The 24863-nt window shown below is 40.8% G+C and overlaps 1 protein-coding gene across 1 annotated transcript in view; it reads right to left on the bottom strand.

Moving 5' to 3' along the window:
• The window catches only part of asic1c (acid-sensing (proton-gated) ion channel 1c), an 86635-nt gene extending 62219 nt beyond the window's left edge, over positions 1 to 24416 (bottom strand). Inside the window, exon 1 of the mRNA XM_063886017.1 lies at positions 22877 to 24416. Coding sequence (XP_063742087.1) covers positions 22877 to 23431 — 555 coding nt within the window. The 5' untranslated portion in view covers positions 23432 to 24416. The remainder of the gene's footprint in view (positions 1 to 22876) is intronic.
• Positions 24417 to 24863: the final 447 nt, after the last annotated feature.

The raw sequence follows: 24863 nt of genomic DNA, 5'->3' as shown, positions 1-24863 counted from the left end.
ACAATGCTACCTTATAGTAAAAACACCTTTAAAATAACATTTTGTTTTCAGCGTAAAGGTTTTCAAACTCACTGTAAACAACCTGTTCAGCACCAAACCGTTGACGGACACTGTTAGTGACTACCTGGTGAGATTAGCTTAATAGCTAAATAGCCAATTTCCCTTGGATGGCGTTTTGGGGGCTGAAGGGAGAGTATCCTCAAAGGCGTTGGATGGTATTTCTGGACGTGTCAGCTTTCTGTCCCCAGAGTCAAAACTAAACAAGGTGAGGCAGCGTTCAGTTATCATGCTCCAAATATCTGGAACAAACTACCGGAACCTTCCAGGTCCGCTGCTACTCTCACTACTTTTAAATCCAGGCTGAAAACATTTATTTTTGCTGCTGCTTTGAATTGAACTATTCTTATCCAACATTGACTTTTATTCATGTATTTTATAGCTGTTATGTATATTTTATTGTCTTTGCTTTTTAATGACTGTTTTTAAATGCCATTTTATAATGTGTTTCTGCTTCACTTTTTTTTAATGCTCTTAATGTCTTTCCTTTTTGTAAAGCACTTTGAATTGCCTTGTGTTGAAAGGTGCTATATAAATACACTTGCCACTGCCCTGCCCTAAGAAGTCGGTGGTGACCAAAAACAGAGCTAAAAGAGGGGGAAGATTGGACTTTTTTTAGATGCACCCAGGGGGTAAATGGTGTGCACACAGTTTAGCTCTAGGTCATTTGATTATTGCAGCATCATGATTAACAGCACATGCCATGATCAATTAGGAATGTTAGTTAGTAGAGCCTCATTAGCCATCGCTGATCAGGTGGATAACTTGGTTAAACCTGCACCAGCATTGTTGATAACGATGGGTTCCCAATGGTAATAGCGTTGGCACAGAGAGCACGTTCTTCCCCATTTGATACTTTATCAACATCAGTTAGATTAACTGCCAATTATGTTTCATATTGCAAGTCAGTGAACCAAAAGCAGCATGAGTCAGCTGTTTGGCACACGGTGCGATAGTGTACTGACCTGAAACTAGTTCCCCTTTTTCTGTCTGTTTAATTGATAATTGATTCTGCACATTACAGTGTTCATTGTCACTTGACTTAACGACCGTGGGTGGGCAATTTCATTATTATAATTAACAACCACTTTGATAAATAAGTTATAAGATATTCACTAACTTCGGTCACAAGCGGTTAGATTTCTAAAATTAGATTTAAATGAGATTCTCTGTGAACAAATTGATAATTGTGAATCATCAGCAACAGTTGGCAGGACAGGAGCTGGTGAGGGGGCCGCTGACAGCAGCCCCCTCACCTCTAAGCATACGGCTAATGCGCTGCACTCTCACTAAAGACAGCAGGGCAAATTACACTAATCAAGAGAACGTTTTAACATGCTGCCGAGGAAGGGCAACCTGCTTCGGGCTATGACTGTTTGATTTGGGCAAATGTTAGGGCTGTTTAAATATCACACACGATTTGTATTCACCATTCGCAGAAGTCTGAAAAGGAGGCAAAATAGAAGCCAGAGGGGAGGAGAGCAGGGAATTTGCTTGCAACGCCTCGTGGTGTTGGACGTTTGCTGAATCAATGAGATAAACATAAGGGCTCTGAATGTCAGAGATTACATCTACAAGATTGAAGACTTAAATTTGGTCACTGGCAACCTCTCTTGGAGAACATTCCATTTAAAAAAGGTCAGCCTCAACCCTTGTCATGCTGAATAACTTAATGTCTGGGTCCATGTGGCTTCGGCCTCCTGTATCAAAAGGCATAGATTTAGACATGAATATCTTTGCCTAGCGTTTCATGAAACCATTTCTGGATACCAAAACATACTGTTACATCAACAAACATTTCCTTTTTAAACACCTGGATCCAGGATTAAGGAATTATGAGACAGACATTTTAATTTAAAAAGTCGTCTCAATGATAAGCGATGCTCTCCATCAATGACTTTCTAAATTGGCACAACATTTGTGGAGGTGGTATTAAAAATCAACAATTAATTCTCTGCTTATTCAATCCTGTAATTCAATAACACCGGAACAAAGAAGATTAGCTGAAACTTTTGGCAGTGACGCTTGCTTATTCATACAAGTCGCTGCCAGGGTCCTCGCTGCGGTCCGATGGGGGGACCACAGCTTCATGAGGACGCCTGGGTGCCTTATGGACGGGTCTCTGGCTGGGATTAGATTTACAACTGAAGACCAGGTGGCAGGACAGTAGGAGGCTCTTGGCAGGAGGCGGTTTTGTGAGACTTGAGGGAAGGAGATTGTTATCCTGCTGGCTGAGGGACTTGTTTCACACCCCCTGGTACAAGCCAAGCACCCTTCTGCCAGAGCAGGCCTGAGGCATGTGGGACTACCACCAAATCTGGAAGGGAGAAGCTGAACTTCTAAATTATAAGATTTTACAATCATAGCGTTCCAGCAAGACTTCATGTTTGGATTGTCTATCTAAGATGGCCACTATTCAAGTAATACTTCTCAAACCATCTTAATATACCCCCCTGTTAATGTCCCTGTATGAGAGATGTAGTCAATCTATACGCAGGTCTTCTCATAGGTAAGAGTTTCGGGAGGAAAATCCTTTGGCACATGTCACACAAAGCAAAGTAGTATGCATTATACATAAAACTACTTACATAGAAACAACAAATCGATTACTTATCAATCTAAAAATACTAAAACTACAAGACCTTGAAACTATTCAAATTACTGTATGTTCAAAGCCGTAAATCAACAATTGCTTCATAGTATCAAGGGGCTGTTCATACTAAGAGAAAAACAAACACAGGGGAAACTGCTTGTTAAAAAACCACCTGTATGAACAAATTCCCAACTTCACTGCATGACTACAAAAGGTGTTATTCTGTAGAACAACTATAATGATGAGCTGAAATGCTGTGAAACTTAAAGAAAAAAAACTATACAAAAAACACATTTTCAAACGACCATGAACCGAACTCTGTATGACTTTCGACTTGCAATGTTTGCTAAGCGATGTAGGTTGACCATGAACCGAACTCTGTATGACTTCGTAGCATGTTTGCTAAGCGATGTAGGACTAGAACTTTTTATGCTTCTTCTTGCCCCTTTTGAACATGAACTTTATTATTTATACTTTGTAAAAAAATAAAAATAAAATACATCTTTAACGTGTACAATAAATTGCCTTTAAAAAAAATGTCACGTGACCAGCAATAACCACATGTCTAAACAGAGCATTCAAAGACAAAAAAAAACACATCGCATTATCAGTGATACTAATTGATGAAGAAACGCAGGGCAGAAACACCACAGCTCCTACAGACAATTAAACATAGGGAAATGTATATTTGATTTGCTTTAAATGAAGACAGAATGAATATGCTTGTGCTGCTTGTTCAGGCACTGTTCATAGTGATGTTCTGGTGTCAGGCCCGGCGCTGCCTTTATGTGCCAAACATGTCCGAGAAGGGGGCTTTGCATTCTCACCAGACAAGAACATGGCATTTTTCACATTGGCTCTGGTTTGCAGACGAGAGAGGACATTGGGCTGGTAAATGGGATTGGGTGTGGGTTGTGGTTGAAGGAGGTAGAAGGCATGAGTGAAATCTTCTTTAAAAAGGACTGGAGGAAAGATAGTCTGTGACAAGCCTGAATGAGGATAGACCTAAACTGGCAAATTAGGAGGAACAGCAGTCTAAGTGAGCATTGCCCCTGCTCAGAACCAACTCAAGCAGAAATGCCTCTGATAATAGGTTAAAAAAAAACAACAACACCAAAGGTCTCAAATGAGAAGCAATGCTGCATAACAATTTCCATCCAATCACAAGCTTTCTGCAACATCTCCCCTTCAAGACACAATCCCAGACTCTCATTTCTCTCCGTCTTCAAAGATAGTCCAGATTTTTTATTTCCTTTGAGAATTAAGTCAGCCAACAGGAGTCTGTCTAAATCAAAGTGAAACAATCTTAACCCTTCCATGTGTGGTTTTTCCCCCAAAAATCGCCGTTTTAAATCCCAGCACTGTTCCCAAGCTTCTTGTGGGCAGATTCCCAGGGATCCAGCTAATCCTGTCACATTATTCTGGTTCCACTTATTTTCTATCTTGTTTTTTTCTAATGTTTAGTAATTCATGTGTGAGAGAAGGGAAGATGATCTAACAGATGAAATCAACCTTTGAAAGTGTAAGTAAAGCAGCAGCAGCATATACAATTAGATAGGAAATAGGAATTACTGTTCCAATAACGATGGCTGTGTAGCTACAGAATGTGGTTAGTGATTCTTATATCAATTATATAGTGAAATAGAAAAATATACTTGCTGTAAAATATCACTTGCCAACAGCTTCCGATCAGTAAAGCCAACTGAGGACAATTATCAGAGCCATAATGAGTTCATTAGGATAATGAAAGAGCCGAGGCTGGATTTCTATTCTGCATCTTAAACCCTTGTGTTAGGTTCAGCCACTGGCAATTTAGATTAGCGGACCCAAACACGGACTCCAGAAATGCATTAAGTAGACAAGACATTGCTATTGCAGAACACACAGAGGTTACAAAACATGTGCATCCAAAATAACTGCGGCTGAGAGTTTGGAGGAATGTAAAAAAGCACAATCTAGATGAACACACCAGAGTCTATTTGGAAAGTGACACATGTGATTATGCTGCCGCTGTACTCCAGGGACTGCCGCTCGACCGTCTTTGGATTTGTTCAGGCTGATATCGATATTTGAGAGTTTAAAAAAAAGGGATGACCACTCTATTCTTCCACAGAAGTCATTCATCAGATTTGTTCTTTAAAATGAATTGAGAAGAAGATTCATACACTGACTTTTCACAGCCTGCAAGTTTGAAATGTACATTAGTTGTTATTGTTTGTCTTAGTAAACTATTCTAAGCCCGACTGTTGACAAAAGTATTGAACCCTGAGCCACAGCATCTCAAGAGTTCCAAAGGTTTGCACTGAAGGGAGTTTTTGCCATTATTACGCTGTTCTGGGAATGTTCCCAGTAAACCGTCCTTGTTGAATTATTCCAGAAGGCAAACCTTTCTGCTGGAGTGAAGTTAGCTGAGCAGTTTTAAGCAGTTAAGCCATGTTTAATTGTTTGAAAAAAATCCTAATTGACCCAGAATCTGTGGCAAATGAGTACTACTTGAGTGCAATGGATGCTTCAGGACTTCTATGTTATCTATTCTGAAGAGCTTGAGTTACACAATAGCTTTTGCCTCTTTTGTGAAACTGGCCTCATTGAAATCAAATCATGACTGATGACTTTAAGCTTTGAATTACCTCCAAACCCGCACAGGTGTTTTCAATAGTTTGGCTGATTAGACTCTACTCTGAAACTGTGTTAAGCTATGCTTTGATTAAAACTATGTCAACTAACTTTATGGACTAATAGTAAGTCTAACAGGGTAAATGATCCCGCCTCTAACAGGAGCAGCAGATTAAGAGGATTTAACGTGGGGGAATGTCAATGAAGCCTCATTTGTACACACATAATCCAGTTAAGAGGTTTAACCAGGCAACTTAAATTAAAACAACTGTTTAGGGTCTTTAATATAAGGGTGTTTATACCACATAACTTAAAAGATTCATCTTCAAATATAACATTAAGTTGCAAAAACCTATTACAAGTACAAATTATGATTGCAAGTGTTTATTAGTGTTTCATTGGTAATGCTTTACCGAGCCATATTTAGAGTTTCTAAGATCTATGGCCCTTAAATTCCCTCCGATAAGTTGGCTGCAAGTTTGGGGATGTGTATAAAAAACATCTTTGACCCAATATGAATGTGAACCCTTTAAAATCTCAATTAAAATGAACTGAAAATAGCTCCTTTACCACTTAATACAGAAAGGCTACATCGTACACATGATGCCGGAGTGTAAGTGGTACACAACATGACTAAGACAGTGATCAGAGCCATGATGAAGAAAACAATAAACACTCTAGTTGAAAATCAAGGCTTCTGTTAAGAACCGTGAATAGATGATTTTTTTTCAATCTTTTCATAATGTGGCACACAGACGCATGCAGTGTGCCTTAGAGGTTGTAAACAAAAAGGTGTAGCTTTGAAACGGTAAAGCGTGGCAAAAACAAAATGGCAATGAATGACTGATCATTCATTTGCGGCGCTCCCCATAAATTCATGATGGCGGTCGTTACTCATCCTCAGCTCGAAGAGTGCGAATGAGGTCGACGCTCTCGTCATTAGCCTCGGCAATATAAGCGCCGCCTCTCAGTGGGAAGTTTTAAACAGCATCGAGAAGCTGCAGATAATAAAGCATGGACAAGGCTATCTGCTTTAATTTATATGCAGTCAGAGAGTGATCTGCCTCGGGCGTGTTAGGCCTGACTAAGCACAGTGAGTGAGACATTGAGTCGTCTGCAGAAAGCCTTCCCACGACCCACACATCTCCTTTGGCTCTGGGTAGCGGCGCAACACTGACGGAGACTCTATTGTTTATGCAAGAACATCTTCACATGATCCTGACTGGACATCACAGCAAATGGCGTAGTGTAAACAGGGATTTCAAAAGAAGCTGCAACAGCGGCATTATCAAGGGACTAAATCTAGGGAACGTGTAGCCCTAAACCAGCCATTAGGGAAAACTAGTTCATCTAACAAAGCAGCCGTTTCTTCATAAAGATTACTGTTTTAAGTGTTCAGTGTGAAATGCCTTCAAAAGGAAGCGTTCCCCCGTGGCTGTCATGCGTAGAGACTACTAATAGACTTTATGGGTTGGTATGAGAGAGGCAGGGACAGAGAGGAAGATGGAGATGAAACAAAGAGGGGTGAGGACATGGTAAGAGAGATCCCCTTGGCTTTCTGGGGTACATAAATTATCTGACTGCTGCATTTGTTAAATGCAAAGAGGACATTGTAAGTGCAGTGCTCATTATTTTAGTAATTACTGTATTCTGAGGCATACAGTAATCACTAAAATAACTGTTCTTTTATGTCAGGAATTCTCCAAACAAAGTCATTCAAAGCATAGGCATTTAGAGCAAAAGGGTCTATTTAAGCCAATAGTCCTACAACATACGGAACATACACAGAATATATAGATATTCAGTCTGCACATCTGTCAAATAACATGCTCTTGTTCTGTTAGTTTCAAATGACACTGCCAGTAATTATTTTGTTCTTTACATTTATTTTCATACATATTCATATAAATAATATAATAAACAATTTTTACAATAAAACATTAAAAATTCAATAATAATAAATACAACAAATCAATAAATAAAGACCACTGCCAGTAATTTAACATTTTCTGATCAAAAGCTGTGGATTGCGTCGGACAAAGTGTGAGTCAGCAGCAGCGAAGGTTTACTAATCGGCAGATGCAGAGACCGGAGACAGGAAGGTACGAACTGTGCAGCAGAATAGAGACACTTTGTGATAAGCACAGTTACAGAAAATGCAAACTAGATGACTCACCAACTCCTCCTCGCATGTATCGGTACAAAACATTTCAGGTAAGGTCATTACAATTACAGATAACAATACAGAGTCATAATTCAGTGCTGTGCTGACTGAGATGGTGTTTCACTATCTCTTGCAGCTTTTCAATTCTGTCAATGTCGTCCCCATAACCCCTCCAGCTCACTTAGCTGGAGCTTTTGACCCTCCATTTATTGTGTTATTGTTGAAACTACGACAATCTAAAGACTGGCATAGTGGTGATACAGTGCAAGCGGAGAGAGCACATTCTCATCTCCTACTGTGCTATTCTGCAACGACACACAGCCTGTTGCGACTGGCTTGCATTAAAACCCACAGGTGGCATGTAGGTTTCAAATCAAAGCCATTAATAAATGAGAGCCTTTGTCATTTTGAATTAAGTCAAACAATGAACTCAGCCTGGGTCACATTCAGATATCCATGACAACAGTCAATTTAGCACTTTTCAAGGGTGTGACGGTGAATAGACAAATTGACATTTGAGTGTCCGCACAGCAACAGCCCGCCACCTGAACCGAACAAACCATCAAACACACACACACACACGACTGCAGGCTCTACATTACCAAAATGAGCTTCTGGAGAGAATCCTGTCCCCGGTGAAACCATTATTTTATATCCTACAGTTCCACAGCCATAATGAGTCTCAGGGGAGCGCATACTCATAACTAACTTCTCCCAGAAAACACAAAAGGAAAGAGTAATAAATTGGACAGTGTTATTTGTGAGATTGTGGATCAATCACCAAACAAGTGTACACAGGAAACACTAGACAGCATCAGTCTGGGTTGTTATGCTAGTAGCTGTAAAACATTTAAACTACCGAGAAAAAGATTGATTAAAAATATCTACAGTATTTGCGCAAACAAGTAAAAGAGAGAGCGTATATACAACTCATTTTTATTCCTTTAAAGGCAACCCAAATGCCAGTTTTTGAGGAGAATGAAGTGACAGAATTCAACTAAGCAGTAAAACCGGAAACTATAAGCTACATGGAAATATTAATAACTAAAATTAATTATTTCTACAGTATTTCTAAAGTGAGACAAAGTGAAACGATTTATTAAATACCTCCACTGCCATCTCAAGATAATGTTTAACTTTAATTAATGAGATGATCATCTCTGAGTAGGTCTGATTGAGTTTAATGCATTTAGACACACAGAAGTTAAATGACTGAATTAAATATATGAATACCATATAGCCGCGGAAAAAATTAAGAGACCACTTCAGCATTATCAGTTTTTCTGGTTTTACTTTTTATAGATATGTCTTTGAGTTAAATGGTTTTTTTTCTATTGTATTCTATAAACTCCTGACAACATGTCTCTGTGTTGGAATTCAACAGACACTGGAATGCCATACATGAAGAGATAAAGACTTAAGAAATATTTGGAGTGGTCTCTTAATTTTTTCCGGGGCTGTATATGTGTAACACATTTTTAACAGTGGCATTTACAGAGAGAACAAATGCCAAAAAGATTGGCTGAGGAGTGCTCCTTTATAAATGTATATTAAAAAGACATTTCTTTGGATCTGAAGACATATCAGCAGACCAAAAAAGAGAGAGAGGTTGGACTCGTCAAAAAAAGCAACCAATACCGAGCCACAGTGCTTTGCAAAAATTCTAAATCCTTTAATAAATGGACTACACATTTTAATTCAGCCTTCTCCAGGGAAATACATGTGACATTTGAAGAGTGAGTTTTTGACATATGTTCTTTGAGTGGAATTACCATTTCAAATGACCATCAGATGTCATGATGTTTAAAACCAATGCCAGGACAAAGACTCATCTATAAATCACAATCTCCAAGTCTTTGTTCTCCAAATATTCTAGGGGGGGGGGAAAACTCATTGTGCTGATGCTCACATATTGATTCTCTTAAGCATGCATCCAATATGTTCCGTGATCCAATATATTGATCAGCCGGGTAATCGGATGCCATTTTGATGTCAATACACCATTGTCCGATGTCAGTGATCCACAGTGCAAAGAAGGACTCTGGAACAAACGCAGGAGGAAAAGAGAAACGATACAGGGGTGAAGTTAGAATTGCCCCTCGTGTTAACCACAGGAAGAGTGCTGTAGCACCTTAGGAGCTGGTTTGATGAGTCGGGTAATTGCGCTGTACGTGGAGTAATGCAATTCGTGATTACAGCACAGGAGCATGCCTCACAGACGACTGCCATGGCAACAGACTGGCCCAATGTGGCAAGGGGCTAGATTTCTTTTCAGTTCACTCCGAAAAGAGAGCACAGATCAATGATGAACTAATATGTCAAGCTTTTAACTATTTAACCTGCTAATGATCAAATAATTGAGGTTTACCAAAGATACTCATGCGTTAAAGCGTAGAGCTGCTGAAAAACTGGCTTTAACCGTGTGTTTGGTACAGGATCTAATGGCAAATAGTCAGTTCAAAGAATAGGGAACATAGGTTGAATGTTTTTGGTAGCTAGCATGTGTTATGAAAATGAGAATTAGTCACGCAAATTATTTGTTTGCTTATCAGCAGTCCTGCAAATTCTATTAATTATTTAAATGTCAGCTACTCTTTCAGACATTATATTGGATACAAAGGTCTGCAAAATCAGATGTTTAACTGTGGTGTAATCATACTAAAGCTGGAGCCAGGATAGGGGGACAAAAATAAAAATGAGTTTTCAAAGGGCAGACAATGTAGTCCCTCGTCAATGCAGCAACATCGCCCTCAGCTACATCCTTTGAAATCTTGGTGTTACCAGGATGGAGTGAAAAAGATAATCTGAAAAAAGGTTGGTGGAATCATGAAATAATACTAAACACTGACACAAAATAATTATTCATACTTTACAAGCGCTCATGTTCGTTCAAGACCCTTTTAGAGATGTAATGTTTAGACAATTGATAAGCAATGAGTTAATCGAAAATTATTCTGCTGCAATTTTATTGAATCAACTCATCGTTTATTGTCATTTTTAAAGGTTAGATGCCGAAAAAGGGTAGCCACTAGCTTCTCAAATGTGAATATATTTCCTTAGTTGTCTTCTAACATAAAGTGAATGCATTTGGATTTTAAGTTAATGATAGGACAAATAAAAAACAACGAGAATGTAATCTTGTTTTTTATATAAAACAATCCATCAATGAATGAACAAAAAAACTCATCAGATTAGTTATTAATGAAAATGATCTTTCATTTTCACTATAGATCTTTATAGGTTTTAAAGGGCGCAAGGAATAAAACAACAGTTGGACCCAAGATGAAATGTCAAACATCACACGGATGAATAAGAAAAGCTTTGGTTGCAGTATATTGTACACGTTCCACAAAATAAAGTCAAACATTCCTTGTATCAATGGACCAATAACAAAACGTGGCGTCTCAGACACACACAGAGTGTCTGGAGTGGTCTGTTACACTTCCTGTGACCTTCTGTCCGGCCATTGACCTGCAGCTTTCACATCATCTCACTGAAGCATGTTCTAGAACACTGTATACAATGGGTTTAATGGTATCTCTTCTTCGAGAAATGGCACTCTAAGATCGGATTCGCAAGTACTTCAGTGTTTTGGGATCATTGACCCACTATGTATAAGTCCTACTCAACATATTTCAGCTGACGCTGTGAAAGTCAGCATCAATGATGCTACGCAAGACGTTACACACAAGCTGTAGGAACGGAAGGAAAGCACATAACGCAGCCCTAAATGTAAAATCCTTCTGTGAAGTAAAGGGATATTCTGGAGTTAGAATGAGCCACAAATTAAAGGATTTTGAAGCATAATTTGCCATGGTTGTTAAAGGACTAACGAAAGGAAAAATAATGATAGAGCACTTTTTGTACCAAACTAAGTGGGTTTAATTTAGGAAAAAAGGAATGTTAAGCTCAGAGGCACAAACCAATATCTCTCAGATTAATTTTATTGAGAACAGTAATTCAAGACCGCAAGCTATCTCATAGCAAAGCTCAGCAGAGAAACAACTATTTTAGCATTAGGGTAAAATATTCGCAACATCTTTTTTCGGGAAGTGAACAAATGCTATTATCCTTGGTGTTTATTATTCCTACAGGAGATGTGGGAGTAGAATAATTTTGTTTCCCATAAACCAACTAGAGCAGAGTAACCCTCTATCATAAACCCTGCATGTGCAATAGAGAAGGACATATTGACAATTTGGCTTTCGTGTAAGTAATCCCGTCCTGGTGAAGATAAACAAACCGCCACGGCCCATGAATGTAAATGACTTAAACACTGCAGCTCTATTTGTGCTGGAGCTACGCCGGTCACAATCAAGGTAATGACAGGTGGAATGATTTCTAGCACATTTCTGTCTGTGTGATTAGTTGTCCGATGAAATCAAATGTAAGGAACTTACATTGCCGCCTGTTTTCAAGCACTGGGCAGAAAAAATATTCTGAATATGTAGGAGGCAGAATCGATTCACTCAGAGACGTATTAATTTGTGCTTCCTCTTTGTGTCGATGTACTTTAATGGAAAAAGGCACTCGTGGAAATAGAAGATGTACATGCTTATTGTGCTCAAGCAACACCTACAAAAATACTTGTTATGCAAAAGCAACATAATCATCTAAAGTGTCTGTTGTTTGATACTTGCAGGTCATGAATGTTACATAAACCTCATTAGCCTAAATGACTTTTTTTTTAAAATAGCAATGCAGAGTTCTTCAAATAATTGAATGTAGTTATATTACTTAACCTGAGGTCACACTGATGAAACATTTATAACAGAAACTCAAGAGAACTGAGTGATTCATGTGCTCTTTTCCATTTGCAAACATTAAAGATTCAAAGGATCAATGCATACTTCTTCAAATGATGAGGATGATTAAGAGCGGAACTATTTTTTATTCTCTCTGCCTCTAAATATGCTGTGGGTTTGTTTCAACAGGCAGAAAAAAAGTTAATTATTAATTTAAAAGACTGGCAAATTTAGACCTCACATGGTTTTTCTCAATGTGCGATAATAGTGAAAATTGTCGGGTCACAAATGTACCTGAAATTATTGTACATGCAACATACAGTAAAGTATGTGTTGGTAAAGTAGTAAAGTGAATTTCCGATCCAAAGAAACTGTGATAGAAAGACAATATCATCACATTTAAAAAAAGGTACTGATTATTTTATTACATATATTCTACAGGTCAGGATGGACATTGGTGCTAATTACTTTTACTTTGACTTAGACTCATTTACACACATGCAACATATATTTGAAAACGGCCAATTTATAATTATTTCATCACAAAACAATGATAATATTAATTATTGTTCAGCCCTTGTGAAAATGTGGTTATTTGTACTTCAGGTTTGCGTATTCACCATCACAGCGCTGATTTATTGCCATTTCCAGCATTTTAATGGAGCTTAATGGGGCTTGTTTTAAATCTGACAAAGCAAGAGAAGAATATCTTATAATAATATAATATAAACTGACTGAAATACAAATTGGTTGTAGACATTCCTAACGATGTCTTTTGTTTTGTGCTGGACTGCACTGCAGGAATTTTGCCTTTTGTAATACTCTTAGTTAATATCATAGACGGACAGCTGCTATTGCACTAGCTATCACAGTGGTGGTAATTAACCAATACTAACCCTGCCTAAACTGCCCAGATCTATTTCTGACCGAAGACTTAACACCTGCCACATAAAACGCACAGTGATTATCATTTATGCATTTTTTTTTTTATTGACGTTGAAAGAATATTAAGCTCCTTTTTCTCATTAATCTGTACATAATTAATGGTGTTATGATCACGAGGTAAATTGACCAATTCTGCTTTGCTTTCTGTCTAATCTTTAATCACAACAAACCAACTTTTGTTGACTCATTTTTCAGTCCCTTTAAGGATACTTCAGGGATATTTAAGCAGATACTGTATGTTTGCTTTCAGCAGCAGTATGCTAAGTAACTAATGTTATCTCATGATGTCAAATGTTGAGCAGTGACACAAGGCAATCATGGGCAGAGATTAGACTTCATCAAGACACACTGACAGGAATGCAGACAAGCCGTCAGCTTAGGCTGAAGGGAAAGCTGACAAAAACTGCGTTTCCACTTTGACACTGAAGGTCAAATATCTTTCATATTGCAAAAATGTTACTGCTGAAGCTGGGTTAGTTATATCATAGAAAGAGTATTTCTTATATGAATGTAGCTATAAAACAGCTCATCAGTCTGCAGTTAGTGTCGTTTGATGTAAATGTTCTTTTTTATATCCCCATTAAACAAACAGTTTGAATAAGATGGGATAGCATGCCGCACAAACTGTGTAAATAGGAAGCTTGTTGGATCCAAAATAACAAGATAATTGTTTTTTGATTATGACAAAACAAACCATAAAAGTCACACTGATGGTCTTTAATTTCTGCCCTACTCTGTTCCAAAAGTGCTGTGTTACTTTCAAGGTTTCAGTGGGTGGTTGAAAGTCCATAAGATTTTTCCCCCCTGTAATCAGTGCTTTAATATTCTTCCATGAAGCTTGCAGGTTTGGGAACTAAAGCAAGAGAAGCTACTTTTGTTCCTCGAGATTATTCCCAAGACTGTGTTTCTTTCAAGGGCGGTGTGCAATCTGAATGCAGGCATTTTCCTGGAGGGCTGCAGGGAACAGAAGTGTCCCGTGAGCAGTTAACGTCACACATGAGAGACTAACATGATTGGCTGCAGCTTTGCCCTGTGAGACGGACAATGATACAATTCCCTGACTATTTTCAGGTATGTAATCATTGAAGCCCACTACCCGGAGGAGGGGAAACTTTACATTGTATACTTGTGGGGTAAAAATGTAGCCACTGATGTCCACAGGAAGTACCTGTTATGGTCTTTTTTCCCCACTTACAGCCTGCCTTTTGGCATCCTACATTTATTTTTAGATGCTGCTCAATAATAAAAACAATGGAAAAGGGAAAAAAGGCCCATAACTCTTTTTTTATCATGCCCTGCTCTGAGTTATGAATACCCCGGTGTTACAGTGAAGTTGTAAACCTCTCAGTGACCAAGGATAGATAACTTCAACACCTAAGAGTGAGGAAAATTTACCAGTTTAAGGTCTCAAACATGTGCTATAGAAAAAGAGACTCAGAGTCCACTATTTGAAACAAGGACACATACGGTTCCCTCTGAGACACGTTTAGCACACACACTATTGTTAATCAATTCTGTTAGTTATAACTATATCAGCAATAATGTTGACAAGGTAAGTGTGTGCTTAAGCTGACTTTCACAAAAGTATTTAAATTTGTATAACAAGGATGTATAATAAAGTATTAAAAGCTGTTGTTTGTCTGTAATTAAATAACTTTCAACACTTTTGCTTGAGTGTGTCAGCCTCAGAGACCTGCACCACAGCAGCAGAAGGTTGTAATCCCTTACACTACTATCAGAAGAAGGGCAAAAGTATGAACAATATGGAAAATTGCTATAGACGATTTTTTTACACTACGAAACCTTATAGTTGTATGCGTCTGCCAACCAAGTACCAGTTTACTTTAATGTCTGTCCAAAATGTCATTCCTTTACCATTTCATCCTATTAGACATTGACATTTTAACACAAATCATCATCCTTGAGTTATGGCCCAAAACAGTGGTGTTGACCTCCGACCAACAAACTGTAATCAGTTTCCTGAGTGGAAAGTGGATTTAAATGCCAGATTTGAAGAAATTCCCTCGAGCAATCCTAAAATATTAAGTCCATAACAATGGTTAGAACAGATGCTGCTGTGACAGGTGCAGCTGCACAAATATGTATCACACCATAGCTCTTTTTGTCATATAAAGCAAGTAATCTTTTTTTTTTTTTTATATATATGCTCTCCTGTTTTTCCCCCATCTCCTCTGTTTCTGAGTCTGAGTTTACACAGTGCGTCTGCAACACTAACTTCTCACAACTCATCACCTCCTGAAAAACTCATGAAACATTATTCAGTGGAGCAGCTTGTTTTCTTCCTTCCTGACACTCTCGTTCGCCGTGTGCACATACAGTATCGACTGCTGTTACAGAGCAGCTGCTACTACAGACAGTGGATACTTTTATTTATTTTTTTACTCAAACTGATCAGCTTAATGATGCAAGTTTAAAGACTACTTGTTCCCACCAGCTGAATTTGGAGGATAGCTTTGTTCAATAAAGTCAGCCCACATACCCACTCCACTACAGTGGGTTCATACAGTGGCTGCTGGAGCAGATTGCGGATTTGATGTTTCTCTGCCACAAATTCCATTTCATGGGAAGAAGCTTAGTGAAGTGTTGTTACATGCTCTCAGTGTGTATCCCTTGCAAGTGTACATAAGGATCGATGTGGCAGCTGCAATGCTTCTGAATGCAGGGATGCCTGTGTGTGTTGTTTCTGCGTATACCCGATAAGAAGATACTTGTATGTGAACAAATGTTTGAGCATATGCATTGATTAGACCCAAACTGATGCTAGATTGAACATAACATTGACAATATCAAACAGCAAGAAAAGCATGTACCTCAGAAAACACCTAAAAGCTGTGTGAATCAACATTTTTGTAATGGATCTAATGACAATGTGTAATAGGAAAAAGGGGCCAAGTATGTGATGAACATACAGGCAGTTATCATTATCTCTGCAGTTTTGGGATCACAAATTGACCAATTTGTATTTTCGCATTTACAAAAACTGATATACTTGGTACTGTGGTAATCAAAGAGTTGGGATGGTTTTCTATTTTACAGGGTGTCTTACAGATTAAGAACGATGGTAGCTATTATGAACAGAATTGCCATCACCTTCTGCTGAACTGTGATATTTTACTGTGTCAACCGAGCTGCTGCAGAGTGTTGTCAACAAAACAGCCTGCTCTGCAAACAACAGAATTATGAAATTATGGAAATCTATGTACGCTATTTGTACAAATCAGCCAAAAATACAACACTGCTGACACACAGTATCTGTAATAAGACAAAATATTAGAGAAACATATCCTCTGGCTCTTGCATCAATTCGTTTTAGAGCATGGGTCTTCACTAGCGGGGGGGGGGGAGAAATGCAACCTCACTACGCAGCACCTGTCCATAACATTCAACTAGTAAGCTATGTCTACCTATAACTGATTAACTAGCTTTGAACTGTATTCAACATAAAAAGGTTGGTTAAGCACCTCAGGCTGCCTCACTTTTGTCTAGTAGGGGGTCCATGTGCTCTTTCTTTTAGCTTAGGGGTCTTGGCACAAAAAAAGGTTGAAGACCCCTTGTCTAAAGTGTAAATGAGCCTTAGGTGTTGAGGACCTCTGCATAAATACCCGATGTGTGGATCCACAAGTCACATTGAGTGAGTTAGCCTCGTCTCAACTGTAGCCATGTTTCATCCCCTTGACACCTGCTGTCATCTGAAGGATAAGATGAAAGACACCTCACATCTTAAAGACTGAGCTTCAGCAACATGCAATAATGAATACTGATTTTACACAGTCTGTAAGAAACGGACAGAAATCTAGCCCGGAGGGACTTGTCATGACCTGTCAAGACTTAAGAATGGGTTGCTACATCCACACTATCAGATTATGATAATCAACCTCTTGTTCAGTAGAGCAGTCTATCATCGACTGAGGCGTCATTTACATACAGTGTTTCTCAGAGGCTTCTCTCCCAGCCACAGCAAGTCAATAAATACACATTGATAAAGGTCATTTTGGCATTTTTTTTTCAGCTTAAATGCCATTTTCAAAATACACCTCTGTAAAATCCCCAGTAAATTCAATTAAACAATTTACAGGGGTAACTATTCATGTGGTGGAAAGCTAAGAATTTAAATGTGGTTAACCCTACTATGATCTTTAAATTTAGAAAAGCTGTTTTTTTTTCAGATTACAATTAAACTCTGGTTCACTTCGGACTGAAAGTAAGATTTTTCCACCTCACCAAAGAGATTGTATTAAATATCTTTCATTTTTCGAGTGAGCTCATCATAAGAATCTGGGGGCTGGGAAATATACTTATCTTAAAACCAAGATCATCTAAAAAGACAGCCTTGAAAAGGGAGATTTAAAAATTGAAACAACTTGCCCTGACCTCAGAACTGACAGGGCGCTAGAGAGCTAACTCTTTGATAGCTTCCCACGTTCGAGAGGTTATTTTGAATTTCAGCTGGAAGAAAAAAATATCCCTAAAGTTTGTCCATAGTCTACGAGACAAATCTAAATGTTTTATGACATGGAAAACATTATGTCCCATACAATCATTAAGAGGGATTACAGTTGTTAATTGCATTGGAAACACAAATTGCCATTCTCCCCTGGCCCACCCACCCATTACAATGCAAAATGAATGCTTTGTTTTCGCAATGCATTATAACCCAGACTTAATGGAATTCTTCCTTTGTTTATTCAAGGTCAAAGCTCATCACTCCGACGGTGCTTTGCATTGTAAATCTTCCTCTCACCATGTCTGTGGGGAAATTTGAATAGTTGGAATTTTTTTCTGTAGTTGTCTAAATATCAATATACTGCCAGTGAATGGTGATGCTGTGTTTGGAAAAGATAACACCTTGGACACACATGGAAAAAAAACAACAAAATACAACATAAAACCATGTCTTGATTTGGTGTTCGCTGTTGGAGATGTATAATAATTGCAGCTGAGATGTAATTTCCCACTGAAGCAGGTTATCAACTCAGTTACACGATAAGTGGGCGAGCCTCAGTGTTGTGTGAGATTATTGTCAGATACAGCACCAAGCGATCAGCTCCATGGGTATAGCATAGGGTTAGGTGACATTTATCATGGCACAAATCAAATAAAAGTAATTTTTCTGGACGTTGAATTAAGAAATGGTTGAAAATAAGAATATTGTGGCCTCGTTCATATTTGATTTCTTTTTCCTTTCATTTTAAACTCCCATAAACTGCTTTACATGAGCCAACACTTGACTAAACTTCTTTTGAAATGGAAGGTTTCTGAGAGCAGTAATTTAATGTGTAATAGGCTTAATGGTTACCAAATACCAACTCGACTGGAATTATTGCAAAATAAAATTCACACAACTATGTCTTTTGGAGGTTATACAAAATGAGAAAAAGGCTTGACTTTTCCAGCAAAATGTGTTACTCTTTTATTGCAAAAAAGCTGAAATAAGTCTTGAGCACATGTCTGGCAATCCTGGAAGCACAGTTCTTCCTCATCCTCCTGCTGCTCTGTTTTTAAAACTTCCCTCTTCTCCCTTATGTCTGCCCAACTCATGTTACCTATTGAGGTAGCTGGATTCGTACTGTTGCGATGTCCCGGGATAACGCGAGAACAAAACCTCACCAAATCCTTAAAATGTCATACTGGCACTCATCCAAGCCTGACAAACACAACTCTGCCAACTGAGGACAACATGCAGTGTGGTGTAGCACTACATCAACACAATACAATGATGGGTGGGCATCAACAAGGCGGTTGAAATCTGATGACAGTAATTCATGGCCAGGTTAAAGTTCACAGTTTACTGGACCACCAAATTTGCCCAACAAAAACAAAATCAAACACGCAGCAAATCCAAATTCATTGACTGTTTCATTCAAGCAATACAGCAGCAATTAGCTTTCCATGGATGATTAGTTTCTCAAGAAACGTTCTTATTGCTTGGAGACAAACATGTAAATGGAAACATCTCCAATTACCAATAATCATGACACAAATAAACAACATTTTACATCAGTATTAAGTTATTGCTTTATTTTCTCACACAGCAAAGATGAGTTTTTATCAACTACCACGATTATAGTCACTCACGTAAAAACTGTCCGCCTGTGGGGACTTCCTTTAAGGTTGATTAAAGATACAAAGTAGATAAGAAATTGTATTGTTGATGGTGGATAAACTCATTTAGAGATAAGTAAGTTAGATGTCACCCCATCAAAAGTGCACTTTAAGAGATGGCTTATAGGAAGCGGACGCAGTGAGAATAATAAAACGTCTTGAAAAAAAGAGTTGGAAATAAAACAGAAACAAGTGTTGCAGTGTTGCCTCTCCCTAGGCATTTTATTCTTTCTAGCCAATGCACTCTTGTTTCAAATAAAATAATCTGAAATCCAGACTGACGCAAGGAAAAATTTGCCAACAATCAAATTATCATTATGAAAAAGTTTGATTTAACTCTGTGAGCGGGATGGCTCAGGTGAAAGGCAAGAGACGGAAGCGTTCGGGGTTGGGCAAAAACAATAGCGTTTATTTCTTACGAAATGTGCACACAACAGACAGCTCCGCGGTACTTTCAGGATGGGCAAGGCCAGGACGGGCTGTGTCGTCTTCCCAGGACCCAGCCTACTGCAAGACCGACCAGAACCAGGTTACCAACATGCTTTATATTAACTGCCTGATTCCGATCAGCTGTCTGGTCTCCGGCCGAGCCACTCCCCTCACCCCCGCAGCCAGCGCTCTATCCACACCCCGCTGCCACATATACCCCCACCGCCCGACTCAGGCCGGGATCCCGCCAGCCGACAGCTGACTCCCCCCCCTCCGCCGAGCGGGAGAGGAAATCAGCCACGACCATCCGGTTACCCGGCCTGTGGATCACCTTGAAGTTAAACGGCTGTAACGCCAGATACCAACGAGTGATCCGGGCGTTGGCATCCTTCATGCGGTGGAGCCACTGGAGCGGGGCATGGTCCGAATAGAGGGTGAAAGGGCGCCCCAGGAGGTAGTAACGCATGGCGCCGACCGCCCACCGTATGGCGAGGCACTCCTTTTCCACCGTACTGTAGTTCACCTCCCTCTGAGCCAGCTTACGGCTAATGTACAGTACGGGGCGGTCGACCCCCTCTACCTGCTGGGACAAAACGGCCCCCACCCCACTGTTGGAGGCGTCGGTCTGCAAAACAAAAGGTAGAGAGAGAGAGAGATGAGGTAGGGCTTGGGTGGGAAGGGGCCGGGTCGTGGGTTGAGGGGAACGCGGTGCAGCGGCTGCTGTCGGGAACCTCCTCCTCGGGGCTGGAACGGGTCGGCCCGCGGGGACGACAGGTTGTTGGGGCTCCTCCTTCATGCTCCGCCGGGGAAGCGAAATGTGGTCCTCCGCGAGGACGACGGCTGCCTCCAGGCTGGCAGGGCGGTGACACTGGACCCAATTCGCCGTTGACGATGGCAGCCCGGCGACAAACTGCTCCAGTGCCACCTGCTCCATGACGTCCTCGGCGGAGCGCATCCCCGGCTGAAGCCAGCGCCTCGCCGCATCGAGGAGCTGCTTCGCGTAGGAGAAGGGGCGGCCAGCGTCCTCGAAGGGAAGGGCCCTGAACCGGCGGCGGTGTCCCTCTGGCGTGCTGCCGAGCCGGTCCAGGATGGCCCTCCGCAGCTGCTTGTACTCATGTCGATCGGACGCTGGCAGGCTGTGGGCGGCTAGCTGCGCTCCCCCGGCCAGCAGGGGAAGAAGCCGCACAGCCCACTCCTCCTCCGGCCACCCGCACGCCGCCGCAGTGCCCTCAAATATGTCCAGATAAGCCTCTGGGTCGTCGTCGGCTGACATCTTCTGGAGGACAATCTGCGGCAGCCGGGCGGGGTTGGTCACCGGCTCGGCCTCCCGGGCGGCCGGACGCTGCAGCAGCTCCCGCAGGAGAGCACGGTCCTCCCGCTGGCTGGAGGCGATTTCGAGGAGAGCCTCGCTCTGCTGACATTGCAGGGCAGTGGTGCTCTCCTGCATGAGGGCGAGACGCTGGAGGGCCTGGCCCAGCGGGCTTTCTCCTTCCGTCATCTGAGGGGTTCAGGTCCCTGTTCAGGTGCCACTGTGAGCGGGGTGGCTCAGGTGAAAGGCAAGAGACGGAAGCGTTCGGGGTTGGGCAAAAACAATAGCGTTTATTTCTTACGAAATGTGCACACAACAGACAGCTCCGCGGTACTTTCAGGACGGGCAAGGCCAGGACGGGCTGTGTCGTCTTCCCAGGACCCAGCCTACTGCAAGACCGACCAGAACCAGGTTACCAACATGCTTTATATTAACTGCCTGATTACCTGATTCCGATCAGCTGTCTGGTCTCCGGCCGAGCCACTCCCCTCACCCCCGCAGCCGGCGCTCTAACCACACCCGGCTGCCACAAACTCGTATGGCATAAAGTATAATTGGCAACTGATAACTCATAATCACATGAATTTCAGATGAACTGCAGTGAAATTATAAACTTTTAAGGCGATGTTTCTCATGAATAACAATGCCAATTTAATTGAAGCACATGTGTATAACTTCTGAGGCTAACATCCTATTTTTCCTCTTTTAGGATATGTTTATTTGCTGTTCAAATATAAAACCTGTCTGTAAGGTCACCCTTTTTAATTAAGGCCTACTAAGTGCCACTTTTTAAAAAATATATTACAGACACATCCCTCAGCGCACATTATAATGCAGCATCAGTACTGGGGTGTGTTAAGATCTTTACGAGGATCATTTGTCTGATGTCACCCAGATCCACATCTCTGCTTTAATATAGTCCATCACTTCTAATCAACCATTGATACTACTTACCACTCCATCATTGATTTGGGATGAGGTATTAGTTAAATAATCAGCTCAAAGAGCAAAACAAAAGCAACATATTTACAGTCATACTGAATGGAGAATGAAGAGGTAGGCTTGGTAGCATAGCCAAATGTAGAGTTGAATAAATCAGAGCACACAGTGGGACTGCTTGGTAAAAACTCAGCACTATTGCACCTTTTTCTCAAAGGTATTTAAAATAATCTTTGTCGGAAGTGTTAATGAAATTTAAAAATCATCAAATAGTTTCTACTCAAAACTGAGAAATAACTTTAGGAGCAGCACTGATGAATATTTAAATGAGCAGAATAAAGAAGATGGGAAAATAATGAAAAGAGGCACCAAGGGTGAACATATACTAATACCAAAGCAATAATCAGTGAGGAACTTCAATCTGGACAATGTTATTACAACATCAGTCCGATTTGCCCAAACAAAACACATGTGTCCAATGCCTCAACCATAAATCTGACCTAAGAACAGCACATCATGGGGGGGAGGGAATAACAAAAACAACAGAAGCCAAGCCATCTTCAGAGCCAGTGGAGTGGGGGGGGGGATATCTTTGAAGCATTTCACCTTAAGACCTGACCTGTTTCACAAGTTTCATGCACCGTTTGCTCTCAGCACGGAACAAACATGAACTAAGGTTACAAAAACAAAGAATCAACACTTACAGCAGCTTTTGCAAGAACTGCCAACACTTGAGAAATAACAAATACAACATTAACACTGGACTACAATAGTGTACTAGATGCATTAAAGCAGGGCAGCTGTTTGAAATAAATTGCACAAGCTACATTAAAGCTCAGTCTAAGCCCATCGGAATATAAAAGAAATGGACAAGCTGTCAGGTCTGGCAGGAAATACAGCACGCTGTGCAGAATTACAGCATGTTAAGATAATAGAGTGTATGCTTGAGTACTTACTGTGGTGAAGTTCATCGGGTAGCAATCCTCTCCTCGAAAGGTGCACTGCAGTAGCATTTCCCCGATATCATGACCCGTACGATTATAGAAGTCAGTCATGTTGAATAGTTTGGGCTTAAAGCTCAGAAAGTTTGCCTTATCCTTGAGGGCAGCCAGCACCTCGGGCTCAGCCAAGTGTAGGTTGGCTATTTCGTGTTTATTATTGAGGAGGGCCAAGAGCTCTCCCACATGATACAGGTCATTCTTCGTGATTTTGGAGAAGCGAAACTCGTTGAGGTTACAGAAGGTAACGGCTGGGAAGGTGAGGTTCGGTGCCGCCACTTCGTCTAGTTTGGTTACATGAGGATACTCCAGGTAATAGGACACTCGATCCATGCACACCAGCATCAGTAAGCTTAGTGAACCAAGAAAGGAAATACTCCAAAGAAACCGACGGAATGTCATGTGCCCATAGGCGAAAATGTGACTCATGCCATGTAGGGTTGATATGTTGGCAAAAGCTTGCAGGTTGGAGGGCCTGGTGCTTTCAATGCTTTCCGCTGAGCTTTCTTTCATGGCTGTAGAGTGCTCAAGAACTTCAGGTTAAAGACTTTGCTTAGCAACAGCAGAATCCAGCCGGCAGTGTTGGTTTGGCACGCTGCTTCTTTATTTCCTCAAGAAGTGTTGATGGTGTCAATAAAAAGCTACCTTAAAATGGTTGTCAGTCTCTGTAACAGTTTTCTTTTTCATCACAATTCACCTTCCACTGGCGGTCAGCTGTTCCTGTTGTCCCAGGTCCCCCCTGTTCTTTCAGGCTGCTATTTTATTATCACCAAAAGCTGTCTCTCTGACTCCCTGCTCAGCTGTCCTTTGTAGCGGCACCAAACACAATGACAGCTCCAGAAACACCCACTTCTACCAGAACGCAATGCTTCCTGATTCCTGAGTGCAGTGAAAAGGGACAAGAATACAAGGGACAAGTAAAGAGAGAACAGAGAAAACAGCAGACGTAAAGGATAGAGGCGAGAGATGAGGGGGGGGGGGGGGGACCGCAATGAAAAGGGCTAGCGCTTGGAGAGAGGTGCTAAGCCTCAGCAGTCAATGGGACCCTTCCTCCTCTAACCGAAGAGAATGCCTCTACATCGCTGTGATAATGGGATGCAATGGTTTTGTGAATGGAAGTCATAAAAGAGAGAAATGGCTCACTGGTCCCTCGCAGCTACCTTCCTCTTTCGCTCGTGCCTTTTTTTGCTCTTCTTCTGTCTTCTGGAAATAAAAATGAGGGGGTCACAGACCTCCGACCAGCCCACCACTGTGCTTGACAACCGGCGTTCACGGCTCCCACGGGTTTTACTTCCTTATTTGCACAGATCCTCAGTTAACAGGGAAGACCACCTCTTGATGTCCACCCCCCACCAGCATAACCACTGAAGCCGCTTCGGGAACCTCTAGCTTTGGTCCTGTTAACATACAGATTTATATTCTGCCGTGTGGAACCTTTCACTCTCTTCTTCGCTTCCTCTCTCTCATCCACCACTCCCCCATTTCTTGCTCTGTCGCTCTTCGGTCTCTCTCTCCCTCTCCCTCTTTAGTAGTCAGGATCCATCCCACTGCTGAATGGCTGCTTTGCCTGTGTGTCTGTTCTCACACGGGAAGTCTTTCAATCTGGACGCCACCTTCGCTGTGTTATTATTCTCTAATCTGTCGCCAACATGTTTGCACGCATGCAAGAATGCTACAGGTTGCACATTATTTAGACTGATAAACACAAAAGAAATGTCCTGATTTTAACCTTTTCATAGAGTAAACCCCACACATATATGACTGAAATCAGCTGGTTAAAGGATTTCTTCATTATTACACATGATTATAGATCTTTATGTATTTTGTTTTATTTCAGCAGCATGGGTTAAATAATTACATTTTCTTTGTAGTTACAAGAAATGGACAAATCCCAAAAAGCATTTCCCATTCTGGCTATATCAGTCTAGGGATATGGTTCGCTGTC

The sequence above is a fragment of the Eleginops maclovinus genome, chromosome 6 (genome assembly GCF_036324505.1).
Source record: "Eleginops maclovinus isolate JMC-PN-2008 ecotype Puerto Natales chromosome 6, JC_Emac_rtc_rv5, whole genome shotgun sequence".
Lineage (NCBI taxonomy): Eukaryota > Metazoa > Chordata > Actinopteri > Perciformes > Eleginopidae > Eleginops > Eleginops maclovinus.
Note: the sequence above shows the minus strand (reverse complement) of the source record. Positions and strands in the feature narration are given on the sequence as shown.